The sequence below is a fragment of the Heteronotia binoei genome, chromosome 15 (assembly GCF_032191835.1).
Source record: "Heteronotia binoei isolate CCM8104 ecotype False Entrance Well chromosome 15, APGP_CSIRO_Hbin_v1, whole genome shotgun sequence".
Classification (NCBI taxonomy): Eukaryota; Metazoa; Chordata; class Lepidosauria; order Squamata; family Gekkonidae; genus Heteronotia; species Heteronotia binoei.
The window spans coordinates 67963000-67980375 of NC_083237.1; the positions used below are offsets into that span (position 1 = coordinate 67963000).

The 17376-nt window shown below is 44.9% G+C and overlaps 1 protein-coding gene across 1 annotated transcript in view; it reads right to left on the bottom strand.

Annotated features, from left to right (window-relative positions):
• DCAF7 (DDB1 and CUL4 associated factor 7) overlaps positions 1–15014 on the bottom strand; it is a 19103-nt gene extending 4089 nt beyond the window's left edge. The window contains exons 1-6 of the mRNA XM_060256794.1: positions 14753–15014; positions 14205–14363; positions 13451–13562; positions 4572–4690; positions 1784–1993; positions 56–173 (exon numbers count right to left, since the gene is read on the bottom strand). Of these exons, the coding sequence (XP_060112777.1) occupies positions 56–173; positions 1784–1993; positions 4572–4690; positions 13451–13562; positions 14205–14363; positions 14753–14890 (856 nt within the window). The 5' untranslated portion in view covers positions 14891–15014. The remainder of the gene's footprint in view (positions 1–55; positions 174–1783; positions 1994–4571; positions 4691–13450; positions 13563–14204; positions 14364–14752) is intronic.
• Between the last annotated feature and the right edge of the window lie 2362 nt (positions 15015–17376).

Below are 17376 nucleotides of genomic sequence, written 5' to 3' on the forward strand. Positions count from 1 at the left end.
CTAAGCACACACTTGACGTCATCCTGCCACAACAGGCCCTGAACGAAGTGCTCACCTGCTGTGCAGATATGGCAAGACGAGTGGGGTGCCCAAGCAATGCCATTCACACATGCTCTGTGGTTGTTCAGCCGCGCAACAGGAGTACAAGGGACTCGGACATCTAGAATCACCACCTTGGAAAGGGGGGGAAAATAAGGGCACATCTTGAGGATGGCCAACCCAGTTTCAGACTGCCTTATGATGTGCCCCTGCCATCTCCTTGCTGTTCCTCTGAAACAGCATTTCACACTGTATCCCTCTCTCGGGAAGCACATACACCGTTTCCATGCAGTTGATCACAATGTTGGATATCTACTAGAAGAACACAAACGAGGCAAATTGAGCAGTGCCTTTAGATTAGCCAAAACCAGCTTAAATTACCATAGCAAGGCATACCACAGAACTATGCTTTAGTACAATTTCATTGTATAATGGGGCTATTAATATAAAAATCCTACTTTAAGCATATGCTCCTTTTGAAGCATGGGAAAGCATACAATGCAGCACAGACGTTCATCTACTAGGACTCCACAAGGCCTCATCAGTGAGTCAGCAGCCACAGGATAAGACAAGGGGCCTTGCCATCCTCGCATGGATCAAAGACGGGCTAACCAGCAGAACGTGGAAGAAGAGTTGGTTTTTGTAGCCCACTTTCCTCTACCATAAGGGATCTCAAAGCGGCTTACAATCCCCTTCCCTTTCTCTCTCCACAACAGGCACCTTGTGAGGCAAGAGGGGCCGAGAGAGCTCTGAGAGAACCCTGAGAGAGCAGGAATTAACTGACCGTTTTTGCAATGCAAGGAAGTGAGCAGGGGGGTTCCACAAAGAGTGGTCCTGGGACCAGCACTACTGAATTGGTTGACAAAAAGAATCTGGAATTGGGGTGATGAGATTGGGATGGGATTATTAACAACTCCACAAGGATCTCTCTAAATTGGGTTAGTGGGCAACAAAGTAGCATATGTTGGTAAGTGTGACATAACAAAACATCCTAACTTTTAATAGGGTCTGAAGCGGCTGAGACCAAAATGAAGACATCTTGGGGTTGCGCTGGAAAGCTTGATGAAAATGTTGGCTCAATGAAAAAGGAAAACTACATCCTGGGAATTATTAGGAAGTAATGCAGAATAAAGCAGACAGCACTGCAGTGCCTTTGTATGGAGCAGTGGTGCCCACCCACCCTGGAATACAGTGCACCAATCTGGTTGTCATATCCCAAAAAAGGTACAGCAGAGCTAGAGAAGAATGCAGAGGAGGGCAACCCTACTTATGAAGGGGGTAGAAGCCCCTTTCCTACCTGGAATTTCCTAATTCTTTTCATTTTCCAAGTCCTCAGAAAGGTTTTTATGGAGCCACCATGGCTTCTTTAGGACCCTCCCATTTCCCCAGCTCATAGGGATTTTCCAGGAGAGTCCACCACTCTGGGTCTCAGAATGCTGGACTAGATGGACCGCTGCACAGTGCTTATGGGATGATCAAGGGCACAGTCATTAATGCAACATGCCATGTTGTGGGAGGGGGGGTATCATAATTTGTTCTAGACATAGCATGTCTGTGGTAACCATCTGTGACCCATTTGACATAGATGTGAGCAATAAATGTGTCTGTGTGCTGCTGCTGTGCAGAGACCAGACGCTGTAAGGAATCCCTGAAGCAAAGAAGGTCACCCCATGGCTTTTTGTATGTAGCCACAGGATCTCGTTATCTGTTCCCAAGTACAACACCTCAAAGAACACTGCCTCACCTCCATGCCATCCATTGCCATTGTAGCAAGGTAGTTGGGGTCTTGTTTATTCCAGCAAAGGCGGAGCAATGGGTGATGCTGAGGGTCCTCATAGATGATCGTGCTGTGCTCTAGATGCCGCAAGTCAAACATCCGGACTGAGCCATCAGCACCAACAGAAGCAAACATGTCTCTCCCACCTCCTGCACGGCTGAACGCAATGTCATATACCTGTTCAGATGCCAAGAATAGAAAGCACAACAATGGCAAAATGACATTCACTCCAAAATCACTGTCTTCTGCTGTAAGTCTTGTTATGCAAACACCCAGAGTATTCACAAGCAGCAGGACAACGCTGCCCATCCAATCACAACCCACAGGAGTTGCTGTTGCCCTCCAGCCGTAAGGACCATTCCCTCAGGAAAGGAGCACAGTCTTTACTGCCCTTCTACAAAATGCTTTCATAGAATCATTGAGCTGGCGGGGACCTCCAGGGTCATCTAGTCCAACCCCCTGCATAATGCAGGGAATTCACAAATACCTTCCCCCCAACACACACATCCCCAGTGATCCCTGCTCCATGCCCAGAAAATGGCAAAAACACCTCCAGGATCCCTGTCCAAACTGGCCTGGAGAAAAATTGCTCAGACCCCGAGGTAATGAAGGGCCACAAGAACTAAGAATTTATGCAACCCTTCCTGCCCTCCTTCTCATGCTTTGTCTCATTCACAGAATCAGCACTGCTGTCAGATGGCCATGTAGCCTCTGCTTAGAAACCTCCAAGGAAGGAGAACCCACCCCCTCCCAAGGAAGCCTGTTCCACGGAGGAACTGCTCTAACCATCAGGATGTTCTTCCTAATGTTGAGCCAGAAACTCTTAATTTCAGCCCATTGGTTCTGGGCCTACCTTCTGGGGCCACAGAAAACAATTCTGCAACATCCTCTATATAAGAGCCCTGCAAGGACTTGAAGATGGTGTTCATATCACCTCTCAGTTGTCGCCTCTTCAGGCTAAACATACACAGTTCCTTCAACCTTTCTTCATAGGATTGTGCAGGTTGTCTTCAGACCCTTCACCATCTTTGTTGCCCTTCTCTGGGCACATTTCAGCTTGTCTATATCCTTCTTAAACTGTGGTGCCCAAAACTGAACACAATACTCTAGGCGAGCTCTAACCAGAGTAAAGCAATACCATCACTTCACATGATCTGGACTTTCTGTTGATACAGCCCAAGATCACATTGATTTTTTTTAGCCACAACAGCACACTGCTGACTCATGCTCATTGTGTGGTTCACTAAGACATACCACTGCCAAGACAAGGCTCTCCCATTCTATAATCATGCACTTGATTTTTCTTACCTAAATGCAGAACATTATATTTACATCCAGTACATAAGAACATAAGAGAAGCCATGTTGGATCAGGCCAATGGCCCAACCAGTCCAACACTCTGTCACACAGTGGCCAAAAGGAAAAAAAAAATTTATATACACACTGTGGCTAATAGCCACTGATGGACCTCTGCTCCATATTTTTATCTAACCCCCCCTCTTGAAGCTGTCTATGCTTGTAGCCGCCACCACCTCCTGTGGCAGTGAATTCCACATATTTAATCACCCTTTGGGTGAAGAAGTACTTCCTTTTATCTGTTTTAACCTGACTGCTCAGCAACTTAATTGAATGCCCACGAGTTCTTGTATTGTGAGAAAGGGAGAAAAGAACTTCTTTCTCTACTTTCTCCATCCCATGCATTACCTTGTAAACCTCTATCATGTCACCCCGCAGTCGACGTTACTCCAAGCTAAAGAGCCCCAAGCGTTTTAACCTTTAGGGTTTGTAGAATCTTTCGGGCTCAAGTGCCGTGTTCTACTGGAGAAAGTTTTCCTTCCAGACGTTTTGTTCTCAGTTGCGGGCACATCCACAAACCAATTGCCCTTTCATCACACCCCCTCCAGCCTAGAAATAGCAGCTCTCCAGCAGCCCTGGCCCCACTCAATGCACAGCAGCCAAGAAGGTCAGAGCGCCTGCTCCGGCTGCAACGCCACTGAGGATGTTCTCCGCAGCTGAGAACGAAACGTCTGGAAGGAAAACTTTCTCCAGTAGAACACGGCACTTGAGCCCGAAAGATTCTACAAACCCTAATGATGTTACCAGCCGTGAAAACCTGAAATCTTTGTTTTAACCTTTCTTCATAGGGAAAGTGTTCCAACCCTTGAATCATTCTAGTTGCCCTTTTCTGGACTTTTTCTAATGCTATAATATCCTTTTTGAGGTGCGGTGACCAGAACTGCACACAGTATTCCAAATGAGACCACACCATCTATTTATACAGGGGCATTATGATACTGGCTGATTTGTTGTCAATTCCCTTCCTAATAATTCCCAGCATGGCGCTGGCCTTTTTTATTTAAATCGCACACTGTCTTGACATTTTCAGTGAGTTATCTACCATGACCCCAAGATAACTCACTGAAAATGTCAAGACAGTGTGTGATTGCAATAAAAAAGGCCAACGCCATGCTGGGAATTATTAGGAAGAGAACTGAAAACAAATCAGCCAGTATCATAATGCCCCTGTATAAATCAATGGACGGTCGCATTTGCCCCAGTTTTCCGGTTTTGCTACTATCCCAAAACCAGTAAGCTGCTAGGATAGAGATACTTCAGAGCAAGTCTGCAATTGTAACAAGAGAGCAGCCCACTATCAGGCCTGTTAGTAGATTAGATCAAGCACAAAATGACCTCATGGAGACAAAGCGTGCATCATCATCAACATCATCATCATCATCATCATCATCATCATCACCTCTTTGTCATGAGCGATGAGCTGGGTCTTGACGTGGCCGGACACCAAATTCACTCTGCCCAAGACCTGGCCGGTCTCCAGGCCCCAGATGGTGCAAGTGGTGTCGATGCTCGAGGTGCCTGGAGGGGGGGGGGGGACACACCACAGCAATCAAACCACTGAATTTAAGTTCAATAAATAAACGATACATTACGGCATACTTGTACTGTTTGACCCATTAAAAACCAGAGCAATTAAGTTTGTAAATATGAAGAGTGAACAAGTCCTGGTCTTGGCACCACAGCCACCACCAACCTCCCCGCTAGGGCTCAGCAGCCAGGCAGAACAGCCGCAGCAACACGCCAGCTTGGGAAGTCAGTCTGCCCCGGGGAAGTTCAGAAGCCTGGATGGGGAAACCATGGCTCTCTGAGCAGGGCACAGAAGAGGAGAGCCTGGTTTGAAGCTGGGCTATAAAAAGGGAGGGAGCTATTTATTTTATTGAATCCAATCTATTGGATGCCCTTCCCTGTGAGCAAGGGCTGGCTGGAGAAGAAGTGGGAAGAGCCAGGTTCTCCTATGTAATACTACAAAACCCTGAGGTGGGTGAAGGTGGCAACACCTTTGAGTGCGTGGACTTGTGAACAGAGCAAACAGAGCAAGAAAATAAGTAACAGTGTGGGTGATTTCCAAACCACCATGCACCCCCCAGCCATGATGTTCCCATGCCCCCCCCGAGGGTACTACGGACACATCAGTTTAACATTTTAAAGTATCAATGTTAGTACTACAATTTCGCAAATTATGAAACAAAAAAAGTATGAAACAAAAAAAAAATCTAATCACTGCCATCCTAACATTATGAAAATATGTCTGTATGAAACTGAAATGCAATTCATATTTAACAAAGTGATCCACTGGGGGAAAGGCTGCTTGGCATGCAGGAAGCCACAGGTTCAATCCCCGGCAGCATCTCCAGTTAAAAGGATCAAGTAGAAGGCGATGGGAAAGAAGACCTCTCTCTGCCTGAGACCCTGGAGAACCACAGCTGCCTTGAACTGACAAGACTGACTTTGGTGGACTACGGAGGGGGGGGGGTGGTCTGAGTCAGTGCAAGGCATCTTTGTGTGTGTCTGTGATTGACCTTTCCCTGGAAGCCCAGAGATGGCCCCCAAACAGTGCAACGTTTAAAAAGGGGTTTAAACCTATACAACATAAACATAAAACAGATCTAATTATGTTCTAAGAGGAAGAATAAGTGGTACCTGCTCTAATTTTTTTTCCAAATCTGAAGGACAAAGAATATCCCTCACTGCCACCCAAACCCATGACATAATTGAAACCACCACCCACACAGACTCATTCACAGGATATTTTTTTGTTGTTCAGTCGCACAGTCCAGTCCGACTCTTTGCGACCCCATGGAATAAGTCACGCCAGGCCCTCCTGTCTTCCACCATCCTCTGAAGTCTGCTCAAATTCATGTTAGTTACACCAGTAACACTGTCCAGCCATCTCATCTTTTGCCGTCCCCTTCTTTTGCCTTCTGTCTTTCCCAGCATCAGGATCTTCTCCAGGGAGTGCTTCCTTCTCATTTGGTGGTCAAAGTATTTGAGCTTCAGCTTCAGCATCTGACCTTCCAGTGAACAGTCTGGGTTGATTTCCCTTAGGACTGACCAATTTGATTTTTTTTTATATATATATATATATATATATGACTGATTTGATCTTCTTGCAGTCCAAGGGACTCTTAAGTCTTCTCCAGCACCACATCTCAAAAGCATCTATTCTTCTGCACTCGGCCTTCCTTATGGTCCAGCTCTCACAGCCATACATTACTACTGGGAATACCGTCGCTTTGACTTTACGGACTTTTGTCGGCAGGGTGATGTCTCCACTTTTTATTATACTGCCCAGGTTCACCATAGCTGTCCTCCCAAGGAACAAACATCTTTTAATTTCATGGCTACAGTCACCATCTGCAGTGATCTTGGATCCCAGAAATGTGAAGGCTGTCACTACTTCCATGTCTTCCCCTTCTATTTGCCAAGGTGTGATGGGGCCAGATGCCATGATCTTAGTTTTTTTGATGTTGAGTTTCAAGCCTACTTTTGTGCTCTCCTCTTTCACCCTCAACAAGAGGTTCCTTAGGATATTTAATGACCATCAAAAGGGCTAGCAATTTGTAATATTTTAAACCATCCTAATTACAAAGCTCCCTCTAATGGATTGCTGCCTTGACGTGACAAGAGGGCTTGCGTGGTTCAGTGAGGCTGTGGGCTATGCCAAGATGGACAGGCCACAGCCGAGAACCCAGACAAAATGTGATCCACTGGAGAAGAAAATGGCAAACCACTCCAGTATCCTTGCCAAGAAAACCCCATGGACAGTAACAAAAGGCTAAAAGATATGGCGCTGGAAGATGAGCCCCTCAGGTCAGAAGGTGCCCAATATGCTACTGGGGAAGTACGGAGGGCAAGTCCAAGTAACCACAGAAAGAGTGAAGCGGCTGGGCCAAAGCAGAAAGGATGCTCAGCAGTGGATGTGTCTGATGGTGAAAGAACAGTCTGATGCTACAAAGAGCAATACTGCATTGGAACGTGGAATGTAAGATCTATGAATCAATGAACTAAAATGGACAAAATGGGTGAATTTAACTCAGAGGATCGCTGCATCTATTATTGTGGGCAAGAGACCCGTAGAAGAAATGGTGTGGCCTTTATAGTTAACAAGAGAGTGAGGAAGGCAGAAATGGGATACAATCTCAAAAACAATGGAATGATCTCGGTCCATATCCAAGGCAAACCATTCAGCATCACAGTAATCCAAGTCTATGCCCCAACCACTGATGCAGAAGAGGCTGGACCAGTTCTATGAAGATCTACATCACCTTCTAGTATTAACACCAAAAAAAGATGTCCTCCTCATCATAGGGAACTGGAATGTCAAAGTAGGAAGTCAAAAGGTAACCGGAACAACTGACAAGTTTGACCTTGGAGAACAAAATTAAGCCAGGCAAAGGCTAATAGAGTTTTGTGAAGAGAACAAACTGGTCATAGCAAACACCTTCTTCCAACAACCTAAAAGGCGACTCTACACATGGACATCACCTGATGGGCAACACAGAAATCAGATTCGACTGCACAACAACAACAATTAGACAGCTAGAGTGGTTAGAACAGGGGAGTCAAACATGCATCTCAAGTGCTGAATCAGGCCCCCAAAGAGCTCCTATCAGGCCCCCGAGCAACTGGCTGTCATTTGCTTCCTTTTCCCTCTCTGTTGCTTTCTTCTGCATCACAGCTTGCTTTGGCAGGCTCGCTCAATCATACAGCCTTTATTTTCTCCTGGGCAGTCTCCACCCCCCACCCGCAGTACTAGCCAGAGCTCACCCTGCTTGACTTCCAAGATCTGCTATGGAAGGAATATTTCACTGAACTTAAGTCATTCTCTTTTTATGTTAACTGGGAGATGGAGAAAGAGAATGATGCCCATTAAATGAAGAAACAAACCAATGCAAAAACTTGTTCTTGAGCAACATATTCACCTGCAAAGCCTAACAACTGAACAATCAGTGTTTTAGCTGGTGAATGCCACATGGAAGATGGACTTTTGATGGCTCAGGAGAGGAACAAACCTTTCCTGCACCATCACCTTTGCAGAAAAATGACCACTCTGTAAGAAAGAGTACAACCAGATATTGTCGTAGAGTTTTAAAAAACTAACTCTGTGGAGAAGCCAATGTCGTCTGACTGGAGCACAGCTTATGTTGTGCTCTCTGCACCAGGGCTCAAAGCCAAGCAGGGTTGATAGGCAAAACCCCAGCCAGCCCCCTCCCTTTTCAACACACAGAGGGCTCCAGCAAACCATTTTGGAAGCTTGGAAGATTTTTGGGTCTCCTTTAATTAGTGGACTCAAGGTCTCCTGGCTTCTGCACTATGGCTATTATCAAGCGGGCACAGAGGAAAGCCAGTTAGAATACCAAGTAAGTTTGCCTGCCTAATAACTTCTTGCAAATATCTTCAAAACAGATTATTTTCAATTGTTTTAAAATCTGAACTGAAACTCTGCATCCAAACTGCTGAAATAGCAATTGTAGGCTAAAATTTTGCAGATATACTGGGGGGGGGATGGAGAGACGGAAACTGATTGAATATATAACACATTATATGTCCCCATCCATTCATATTGTTAATGATTGTTTAGAAGATTTAAGATTATTTTAAAACTATTAAGAGTGCTAATATTTTAAGACTGAAAAAGTTTGCATAACACCATAATGTTATGATTATGCAAATTAATGTAGCTTCAAAGCAGAAAAAACTAACAAAGCTGAGAAAGATGGCAACTGGAACAACATTTGCAAAAAAAATAAAAGAATTAGTTCTGATGAAGATATTCAAATTAAAACTGAGAAGTGAAAAAAAATGCTTACCTGGCAAATTAAAACTTTAACTGTTGAACTTAAACAAGAAAATAGAGGATTACTAACTCAACTACAAGACATTAAAGATGATATATTTGGCTACTGTGTGATACAGAGTGTTGGACTGGATGGGCCATTGGCCTGATCCAACATGGCTTCTCTTATGTTCTTATGTTAAGATATTCAAAAAATAAGGACTGAGATTTCAACTGGACTACAAGTATTAAAAGAAAAGATTCAAGAAAATAAACAAGAGGTTCAAAAACTCAAGAGAAATAAAAAAGAATCTGAATGGAAACAAGACAAGTTTGAAGTAGTATAACACCACCAAGAACAGGCCCTGAGAGAAGCAAATCAAAGGACTGAAGTTTTAGAAACAAAATTCAGAACTAATAATCTATTATTTTGCTGTATTCCAGAATCCTTCTATGATCAAGGCTTAGCAAACGGGTTTAGAAAATTAATGCAAGATTATTTGAAGGTACAAGGTGACCTCCTGGAAATTGAACAAATCTTCAGAATAGACTCAAGATATGCAAGGCAAAATAATCTGCTACCAAGAGTCATATGGGTCTGTTTCACTCATAAAAAATCAAAAGACACAATTTTATCATAACATAGGAAGGAGCCTCTCAAAATTGAAGGAAAAGGAATTCAATTTTTTCAAAATCTTCCACCAGATACAATCAAGAAAAGGAAAGAATCCTGAAATCTGAAACAAGCGCTTATGTTATCGTTGGAAAATCCCATGCCCCTTAGAGATGTTCTTACCAAAGGGTAAGATAATAATATCAGAACAGGCAAAAGAACTCCTACAAGAACTGAAACCGGACAATGTTCAAAGATCAGGTTCAGAAGACCCCGGACCACCCCCTAAAGAAGGCAAGGCAAGGCGAGGCAAAAAAATAAAAGAGGAAAAAGAAACGAAGATAAAATGAATGAACTCGAAATAATCTCAGCAAATCTTAATGGATTAAACTCCTCATTTAAACCAAGAATTTTCAATCAACTGAAAAAAATTACTGTAAATGTCTTGTATATACAAGAAACTCACATAAAGAAGAAGCATCTATTAAATTGCAAAAAATTGGGCAAAGTTTATACTGCTCTTCCCAAATGAAGAAAAAAAGGTGGAGCAATTTATATCAACAATCAAAATTTAGAAATCGTCAAAGAATTAAAAGATCAGAACAGAATATATCTTATTCTAAAGATCTGGACAGTGACATCATTATATGCACCTAATGACAACAAAAATAAATTCTATGAAAACTTCTATCAAACGCTATTAGATTTTTTATGAAGGTGAAATCCTGATCTTTGGAGATATGTAGTCCTTGATCCTAAAAACAATCGATCAAAAAACACTGGCAAAAATTTACCAAATAATGTACTTAAATACATGGAGACGTTAGAATTGGAGGACATTTGGCGAACCTTCCACTCAGAGGAAAGGACTTTTTATGTTCTACTCAGACGACAATCATACTCAAAAATAGATATGTCTTGGATACCTAAGACATTAATTGCTAAAGTTGGAGAAGTAGAAATTCTTCCAGTTTGGTGCAGAGGTTAAAGTGTGCAGACTCTTATCTGGGAGAACCAGGACTGATTCCCACTCCTCCACTTGCAGCTGCTGGAATGACCTTGGGGCAGCCAGAGCTCTGGCAGAGGCTGTCCTTGAAAGGGCAGCTGCTGTGAAAGCCCTCAGCCCCACCCACCTCACAGGGTGTCTGTTGTGGGGGGGAAATATAGGCGATTGTAAGCCGCTCTGAGTCTCTGATTTAGAGAGAAGGGCGGGGTATAAATCTGCACTCTTCTTCTCCTTCCAAAAATTCCAGCACAGGGGTGTCAAACTCCCTTGGTATCAGGATGGACTCTGTGGGGCCAGGCCATGCGTGTCATAAAATGCAATGCCAGGTAGTGACGATATAAACTTTATAAAGGACACATGCAAACACAATTTTTTTTTAAAAAAAACTTAAAATATAAACATGCTTAAAACTTCTTGCAATATTTTGTTTAAAATGAAAAGGTAGTAGAATAGCAGGATTTGGCAATGCAATTTTTAAAATAAAACACTGAGAAAAAGCGCAAGGATCGCAGCCGAAACTAAAAATATAAAAGACTGTCTACGAAAATATGAAATGGCTGGGCGTTGCAAGCTCTACCCCACCCCCCTCAGATTGGCCATGACTCTCCATTGTAACGTTCCCCTTTGGCTGTGGGTTCCCAGGGAATAGTACTCACTAGACAGCAGTCCTCATGTCCATTCAGCTGAGACAAGCTTGGACTTTCAAAAAATATAGAAATATGACTCCCTTCTTTCAGATACAGATGAACTAAAGATAGATGATGAACTAAGCCTGCTTTGGCGGGGGGCAGGCGGGGTATAAATAAAAATTTATTATTATTATTAAACCAACAAGATATATCACTAGATTGGTGGATGAAGCTACACATTAAATCTAGATTTGTAAAGGATAAAGTGATAGGTTTTGCCAAAGAACAATCACTTTTTGATAAGATAATGTTTGGACCAGAAAGCAAATTAATTACAAAATTTTATAATTTTCTTTTAAACTTAAAGATGCAAGATGAGACTGTAAAAAATTGTATGATTAAGTGGGCCCAAAATTTGGGACATAATATAGACTTAGAAACCTGGGAGAAAGTTTGGAAATGCAATATAAAAATGACTAGACCAATGGACTTAAAATATTTACAAAATGTTTTATAGATGGACCCCAGACAAATTAGCAAAAATGTGTCAAATAAGTGCTGGAAATGTAAGACTACAACTGGAATCTTTTATCATATGTGGTGGTTGTGTGAAAGAGCCAAATCTTATTTGAAGATGGTACATGATCTACTACAAAAGATTCTGAAAATACAAATTAGATTCCAACCAGAGACTTTCTTATTTAACATGTTACCAGATGATTACTCCAGGCAGATCAAAGTGTTTTTAATAAATGATCCCATCCGACATTAAAAGGAGTCAAGCAAGGCTGTGTCCTGGCCCCTTCCCTTTTTGCCATCTATCTTAATGATGTGGTTAATAACCTTCATCTAGTTGATACCCACCCTCCCTCCCTGGCGGACCGGCACCTTGTGGCCTTACTTTTTGCGGACGACACAGTTCTGTTGTCCAGAACACCAGTAGGCCTTAGAAGGGCATTAGCACAGTTTGGTCTCTACTGCGATTTTAGTTATCTTGAGATCAACTATCAGAAATCAAAAGTTATGGCTTTTGGTCCAAAATTCAAGCTAAAGAAATGGAGTACAAATGGCCATAGTTTACAACAGGTAGCAACTTATAAGTATCTGGAAGTTGTGATTCAGTCCACAGGGACAAAGAAGGCCCACCATTAACATGCTGCTAATTTGGGTTGCAAATCAACTCAGGCTGTCATCAGATTTCTTCTTACAAAAGGAGGGCACTATATACCAGTGGCACTGAAATTATATTTGGCTAAAACAATCCCACAACTCACCTATGGAACTACCTTGAGTCCAATTTCATCAAGTTTTGCCCCACTCGAGCTATTTCTGAGAGCTATTTTTCATTTCCAAAGTAGTGTTTCCAATGCTGCACTATGCCTAGAAACTAGTTTGCTAAGGGTAAGCTTAATTTCAATCAACACTTGGCTTAATCTTAGTCATTGCCCCTTGAATATCACCTCATTAATTTAAATGGATAGGCACTGCTCACCCAGGGCCAGAGCTAAAATGTATCCAGGAACATCAAATTATTGTTGGAAGTGTAAATCCCAAGTGGATAGTTTTTAATCATGTTTGGTGGACCTGTAAAAATGTAAGGAACTATTGGAAAATAGTCCATGAAATGCTTCAGAAAATACTGTCTTTATCTGTACCTTTTAAACCTGAACTGTTTCTTTTGAATATTGTTCCTGAAACAGTACATTAAAAAACTAAGCGTCTGATTGTACACATAGTTACTGTAGCAAGGGTATTATACGCTAGAGAGTGGAAGAATACAAAAATGCCTTCAAAGAAAGAATTGCCGGAAAAAATATTGGACACAGCAGAAATGGTCATTTTGACTGATGTGTTGAAAGAAAACGCCAAGAAAGACATAAAACAAATTTGGGCTCTGGTGTATGAATGGATAAAGATGAAGTATTAATCACAGAAATGTATCTATTATGTTATGTCTTAGATATAGAGCAATTTGATTATAATTACAGTTAACAAACATGTTAGGATATTGTGGTAAAAGACTGGTGAAGCAGACTTACAGATATTACTGATAATACGAACTTACAAAGTGTAATAGTAGAAAAAAAGACATTGCTGATTTATATTTTTCCCTATCATGTACTTCCCTTCCCTTGAAAATTTAATAAACGCTATTGCACATGCAGAAAAAAGATACTAACTATGCTATGTTTAGAGAGGTAACATTTTGTGTTTTGATCATCTCTTCCCCTCCTACGCAATTTTTCAATCTTACCCAGCAGATAAGGATCCACTTCATTCCAATCAAAGGATGTCAGCGGTGCACAGAAGTCAGAATTCTTGTTGTTGTTCAGCAAACATTCTAGCCTCGTCTCCGTTTCACCCACCTGCAACAAGAAACATAAATGTTACATTAGCCATGATAACTAATCTATCTGCCCATTTAAAAACACGAACTCAAAGAGGTCCATCACTTGGGGAAAAGCACTTCTACATCCTGGTCTCTTTAAGCTTCATTCATGTTGCTAACAAGATTTTAAAAGCTACACAAAAGTGAAAAACAAAGAAATTAAAACTCAGCCCAATTTTAGCACAAGTTCAAACCCCTTACCAGCTGCCAGTCCTTTTATGCACCCAAAACAGAAGAATGTATTTGTCTGATCAGAAACTAAATGGAGTAACATTCAATCTTAATAAAAAGCTCTCTGAAATAACCAGATTTTAAAGGCCTTAAAAGTCAGGCTTTTTTGCTACTTAAGGTATCATTACATTAAGAAAACTGCATGTTTCTATGCAGACTGGACACAGGGCAAACTCACAAGGATTGTGTTATGTTAAGGTAAGGGTTTCCATTCTTTTGGCTAAGGTACCCAAAATCAAATTGATGGGAACTCACCTCTTGGTGACAACTTTTAATCTGAAAAGGGAAATTGCCTTTTACTCTGAACTGTGCTCAGCTGCTACTTACAGCTGTCACACCTCTAAACAGGAACTGAGAAAAACAAATATCCTACCAGAAGTCAACTTACCCTCCATACACGCAGATAGTCCCCACTGGTTGCCAACAGATCTGGATAAACCCCCTTGGTGTCTGGGATCCACATTAACTTGGTAGTAGGATATGGGTGATCGAATGTATTTCTGCAAATGAACTCTGAGCTTTCCTCATCTAGACCTACAAGCTGGACCTAGAAGAAGAAGAAGACAGTATTCTCATTCACAATTCCGCACATGCATCGTTTTCCAACCCCAGGGTCAGGTGACACGGGTGGCAACTAAACAGCTCCCCCCCTCCCACCCTGAAGCAGCTGCTCACTAGCAGCAACAGGAGCGTGGTCCTGAGGCACAAACGACGGCGCCCTTCTGTGTTCGTGTTGGGGCCGCGGGCGCAGCAGGTGTCCACTCGGGCAGCGCTGGACTCTGCTTGAGCGCCGTTGTGAAGCCGCAGCCTTCAGCAGAGCCAGCGAGGAAGCCCCGAAGCCACTGGCAGGACCCCCCCCCCGCCCCCCGCCCGGGAACAATGGGGCACAACGGCAGCCGGGCCCCTTCTGGCAGGCAGGTCCGCTCCGGGCCCGACCTTGTTGTTGTACTCCTCGACGAAGCTGCCCAGGGCCAGGCGGAAGCGCTTGTCGGGCCGCACGCTCCAGTTCATGGCGTACACCGTCCACGGCGCCTCGTACTTGTAGATCTCCTTGCGCTTCCCGTGCAGCGACATGATGGCGGCGGCGGCACTGCCGGCCTCGGCCTCCTCCTCCCCCCGGCCCGGCCCGGCTCAAGCGCAGCAGGCCCCGCAGCCCTCCAGAAACGGCCTCACAGCGCAGGCACCTCAGACCCCGGCCTCTGATTGGCCGCTCCCGCCGCCACTCCACCCGCTGCCTCGCTTCTCATTGGCTCCTGCCTCCCCCGCGGAAAAGGCGCGGCCCGCCTGGCGTCTCTCTCCGGCGCGGCCCTTGAGGCGGGAGGCCCTGAGCCTAGTTGGAAGGGGTCGTCTGGTGCAGCCCCCGCAGCAGGCAGGCAGGAGACGCGCAGACGCCTCCGCTCCACTCACAGGGGCCTCATCCCTGCCAGGCGGCCGCCGAGAAGCCCCAAGAAGGAGAGGAGAGGAGAGGAGAGCCCGCCTCCTGAGGGGCCTCCAGCGGCCACGAAGGGCTTCCTCAGGCCGACGCTCTTGGCTCAATTTCAGCCCACTGGTTCTGCTCCTGCCTTCTGGGCCACAGAAAACAATTCAGCACCCTCCTCTATAGGACAGCCCTTTGAGTCCTTGAAGATGGGGATCCTCTCGCCCCTCAGCCGCCTCCTCTCCAGGCTGAACAGGCCCAGCTCCTTCAGCCTTTCCTCACAGGACTTGGTCTCCAGACTAGGGTTGCCAAGTCCAATTCAAGAAATATCTGGGGACTTTGGGGGTGGAGCCAGGAGACTTTGGGGGTGGAGCCAGGAGACACTGGGTGCGGAGCCAGGAGCAAGGGTGTGACAAGCACAATTGAACTCCAAGGGAGTTCTGGCCATCACATTTAAAGGGACAGCCCACATTTTAGAATGCCTTCCTTCCATAGAAAATAATGAAGGATAGGGGCACCTTCTTTTGGGGTTCATAGAATTGGACCCCCTGGTCCAATATTTTTGAAACTTGGGAGGTATTTTGGGGAGAGGCACTAGATGCTATACTGAAAATTTGGCGCATCTACCTCAAAAAACAGGCCCCCCAGAGCCCCTGACACCCGCGGATCAATTCCCCATCATTCCCTATGGGACTCGTTCCTGGAGGTGCATAATGGCTATGGGGGTGGAGCTTCCCCCGCTGGCCAGCTGGCTGGGGGAGGGGGGAAGCCTGTAAAACCAGGGGATCCCCCGCTGGGACCTGGGGATTGGGAAGCCTACTCCAGACCCCTCATCCTCTATATGACAGCCCTTCAAGTACTTGAAGATGGTGGTCATATCACCCCTCAGCCGCCTCCTCTCCAGGCTGAACATGCCCAGCTCCTTCATCCTTTCCTCACAGGACTTGGTCTCCGGACCCCTCATCCTCTATATGACAGCCCTTCAAGTACTTGAAGATGGTGATCCTATCACCCCTCAGCCGCCTCCTCTCCAGGCTGAACATCCCCAGCTCCTTCAGCCTTTCCTCACAGGACTGGTCTCTAGACCCCTCTAAATGACAGCCTTTCAAGTACTTGAAGATGGTGATCACATCACCTCTCAGCCGCCTCCTCTCCAGGCTAAACATCCCCAGCTCCTTCAGCCTTTCCTCACAGGACTTGGTCCCCAGACCCCTCATCCTCTATAGGACAGCCCTTCAAGTACTTGAAGATGGTGATCCTATCACCTCTCAGCCACCTCCTCTCCAGGCTGAACATGCCCAGCTCCTTCAACCTTTCCTCATAGGACTTGGTCTCCAGACCCCTAATCCTCTATAGGACAGCCCTTCAAGGACTTGAAGATGGTGGTCATATCACCTCTCAGCCGCCTCCTCTCCAGGCTGAACATCCCCAGCTCCTTCAGCCTTTCCTCACAGGACTTGGTCTCCAGACCCCTCATCCTCTATATGACAGCCCTTCAAGTACTTGAAGATGGTGGTCATATCACCCCTCAGCCGCCTCCTCTCCAGGCTGAACATCCCCAGCTCCTTCAGCCTTTCCTCATAGGACTTGGTCTCCAGACCCCTCATCCTCTATAGGACAGCCCTTCAAGTACTTGAAGATGGTGATCCTATCACCCCTCAGCCGCCTCCTCTCCAGGCTGAACATCCCCAGCTCCTTCAACCTTTCCTCATAGGACTTGGTCTCCAGACCCCTCATCCTCTATATGACAGCCCTTCAAGTACTTGAAGATGGTGATCCTGTCACCCCTCAGCCGCCTCCTCTCCAGGCTGAACATGCCCACCTCCTTCAGCCTTTCCTCACAGGACTTGGTCTCCAGACCCCTCATCCTCTAGATGACAGCCCTTCAAGTACTTGAAGATGGTGATCCTATCACCTCTCAGCCACCTCCTCTCCAGGCTAAACATCCCCAGCTCCTTCAACCTTTCCTCATAGGACTTGGTCTCCAGACCCCTCATCCTCTAGATGACAGCCCTTCAAGGACTTGAAGATGGTGATCATATCACCTCTCAGCCGCCTCCTCTCCAGGCTAAACATCCCCAGCTCCTTCAACCTTTCCTCACAGGACTTGGTCTCCAGACCCCTCATCCTCTAGATGACAGCC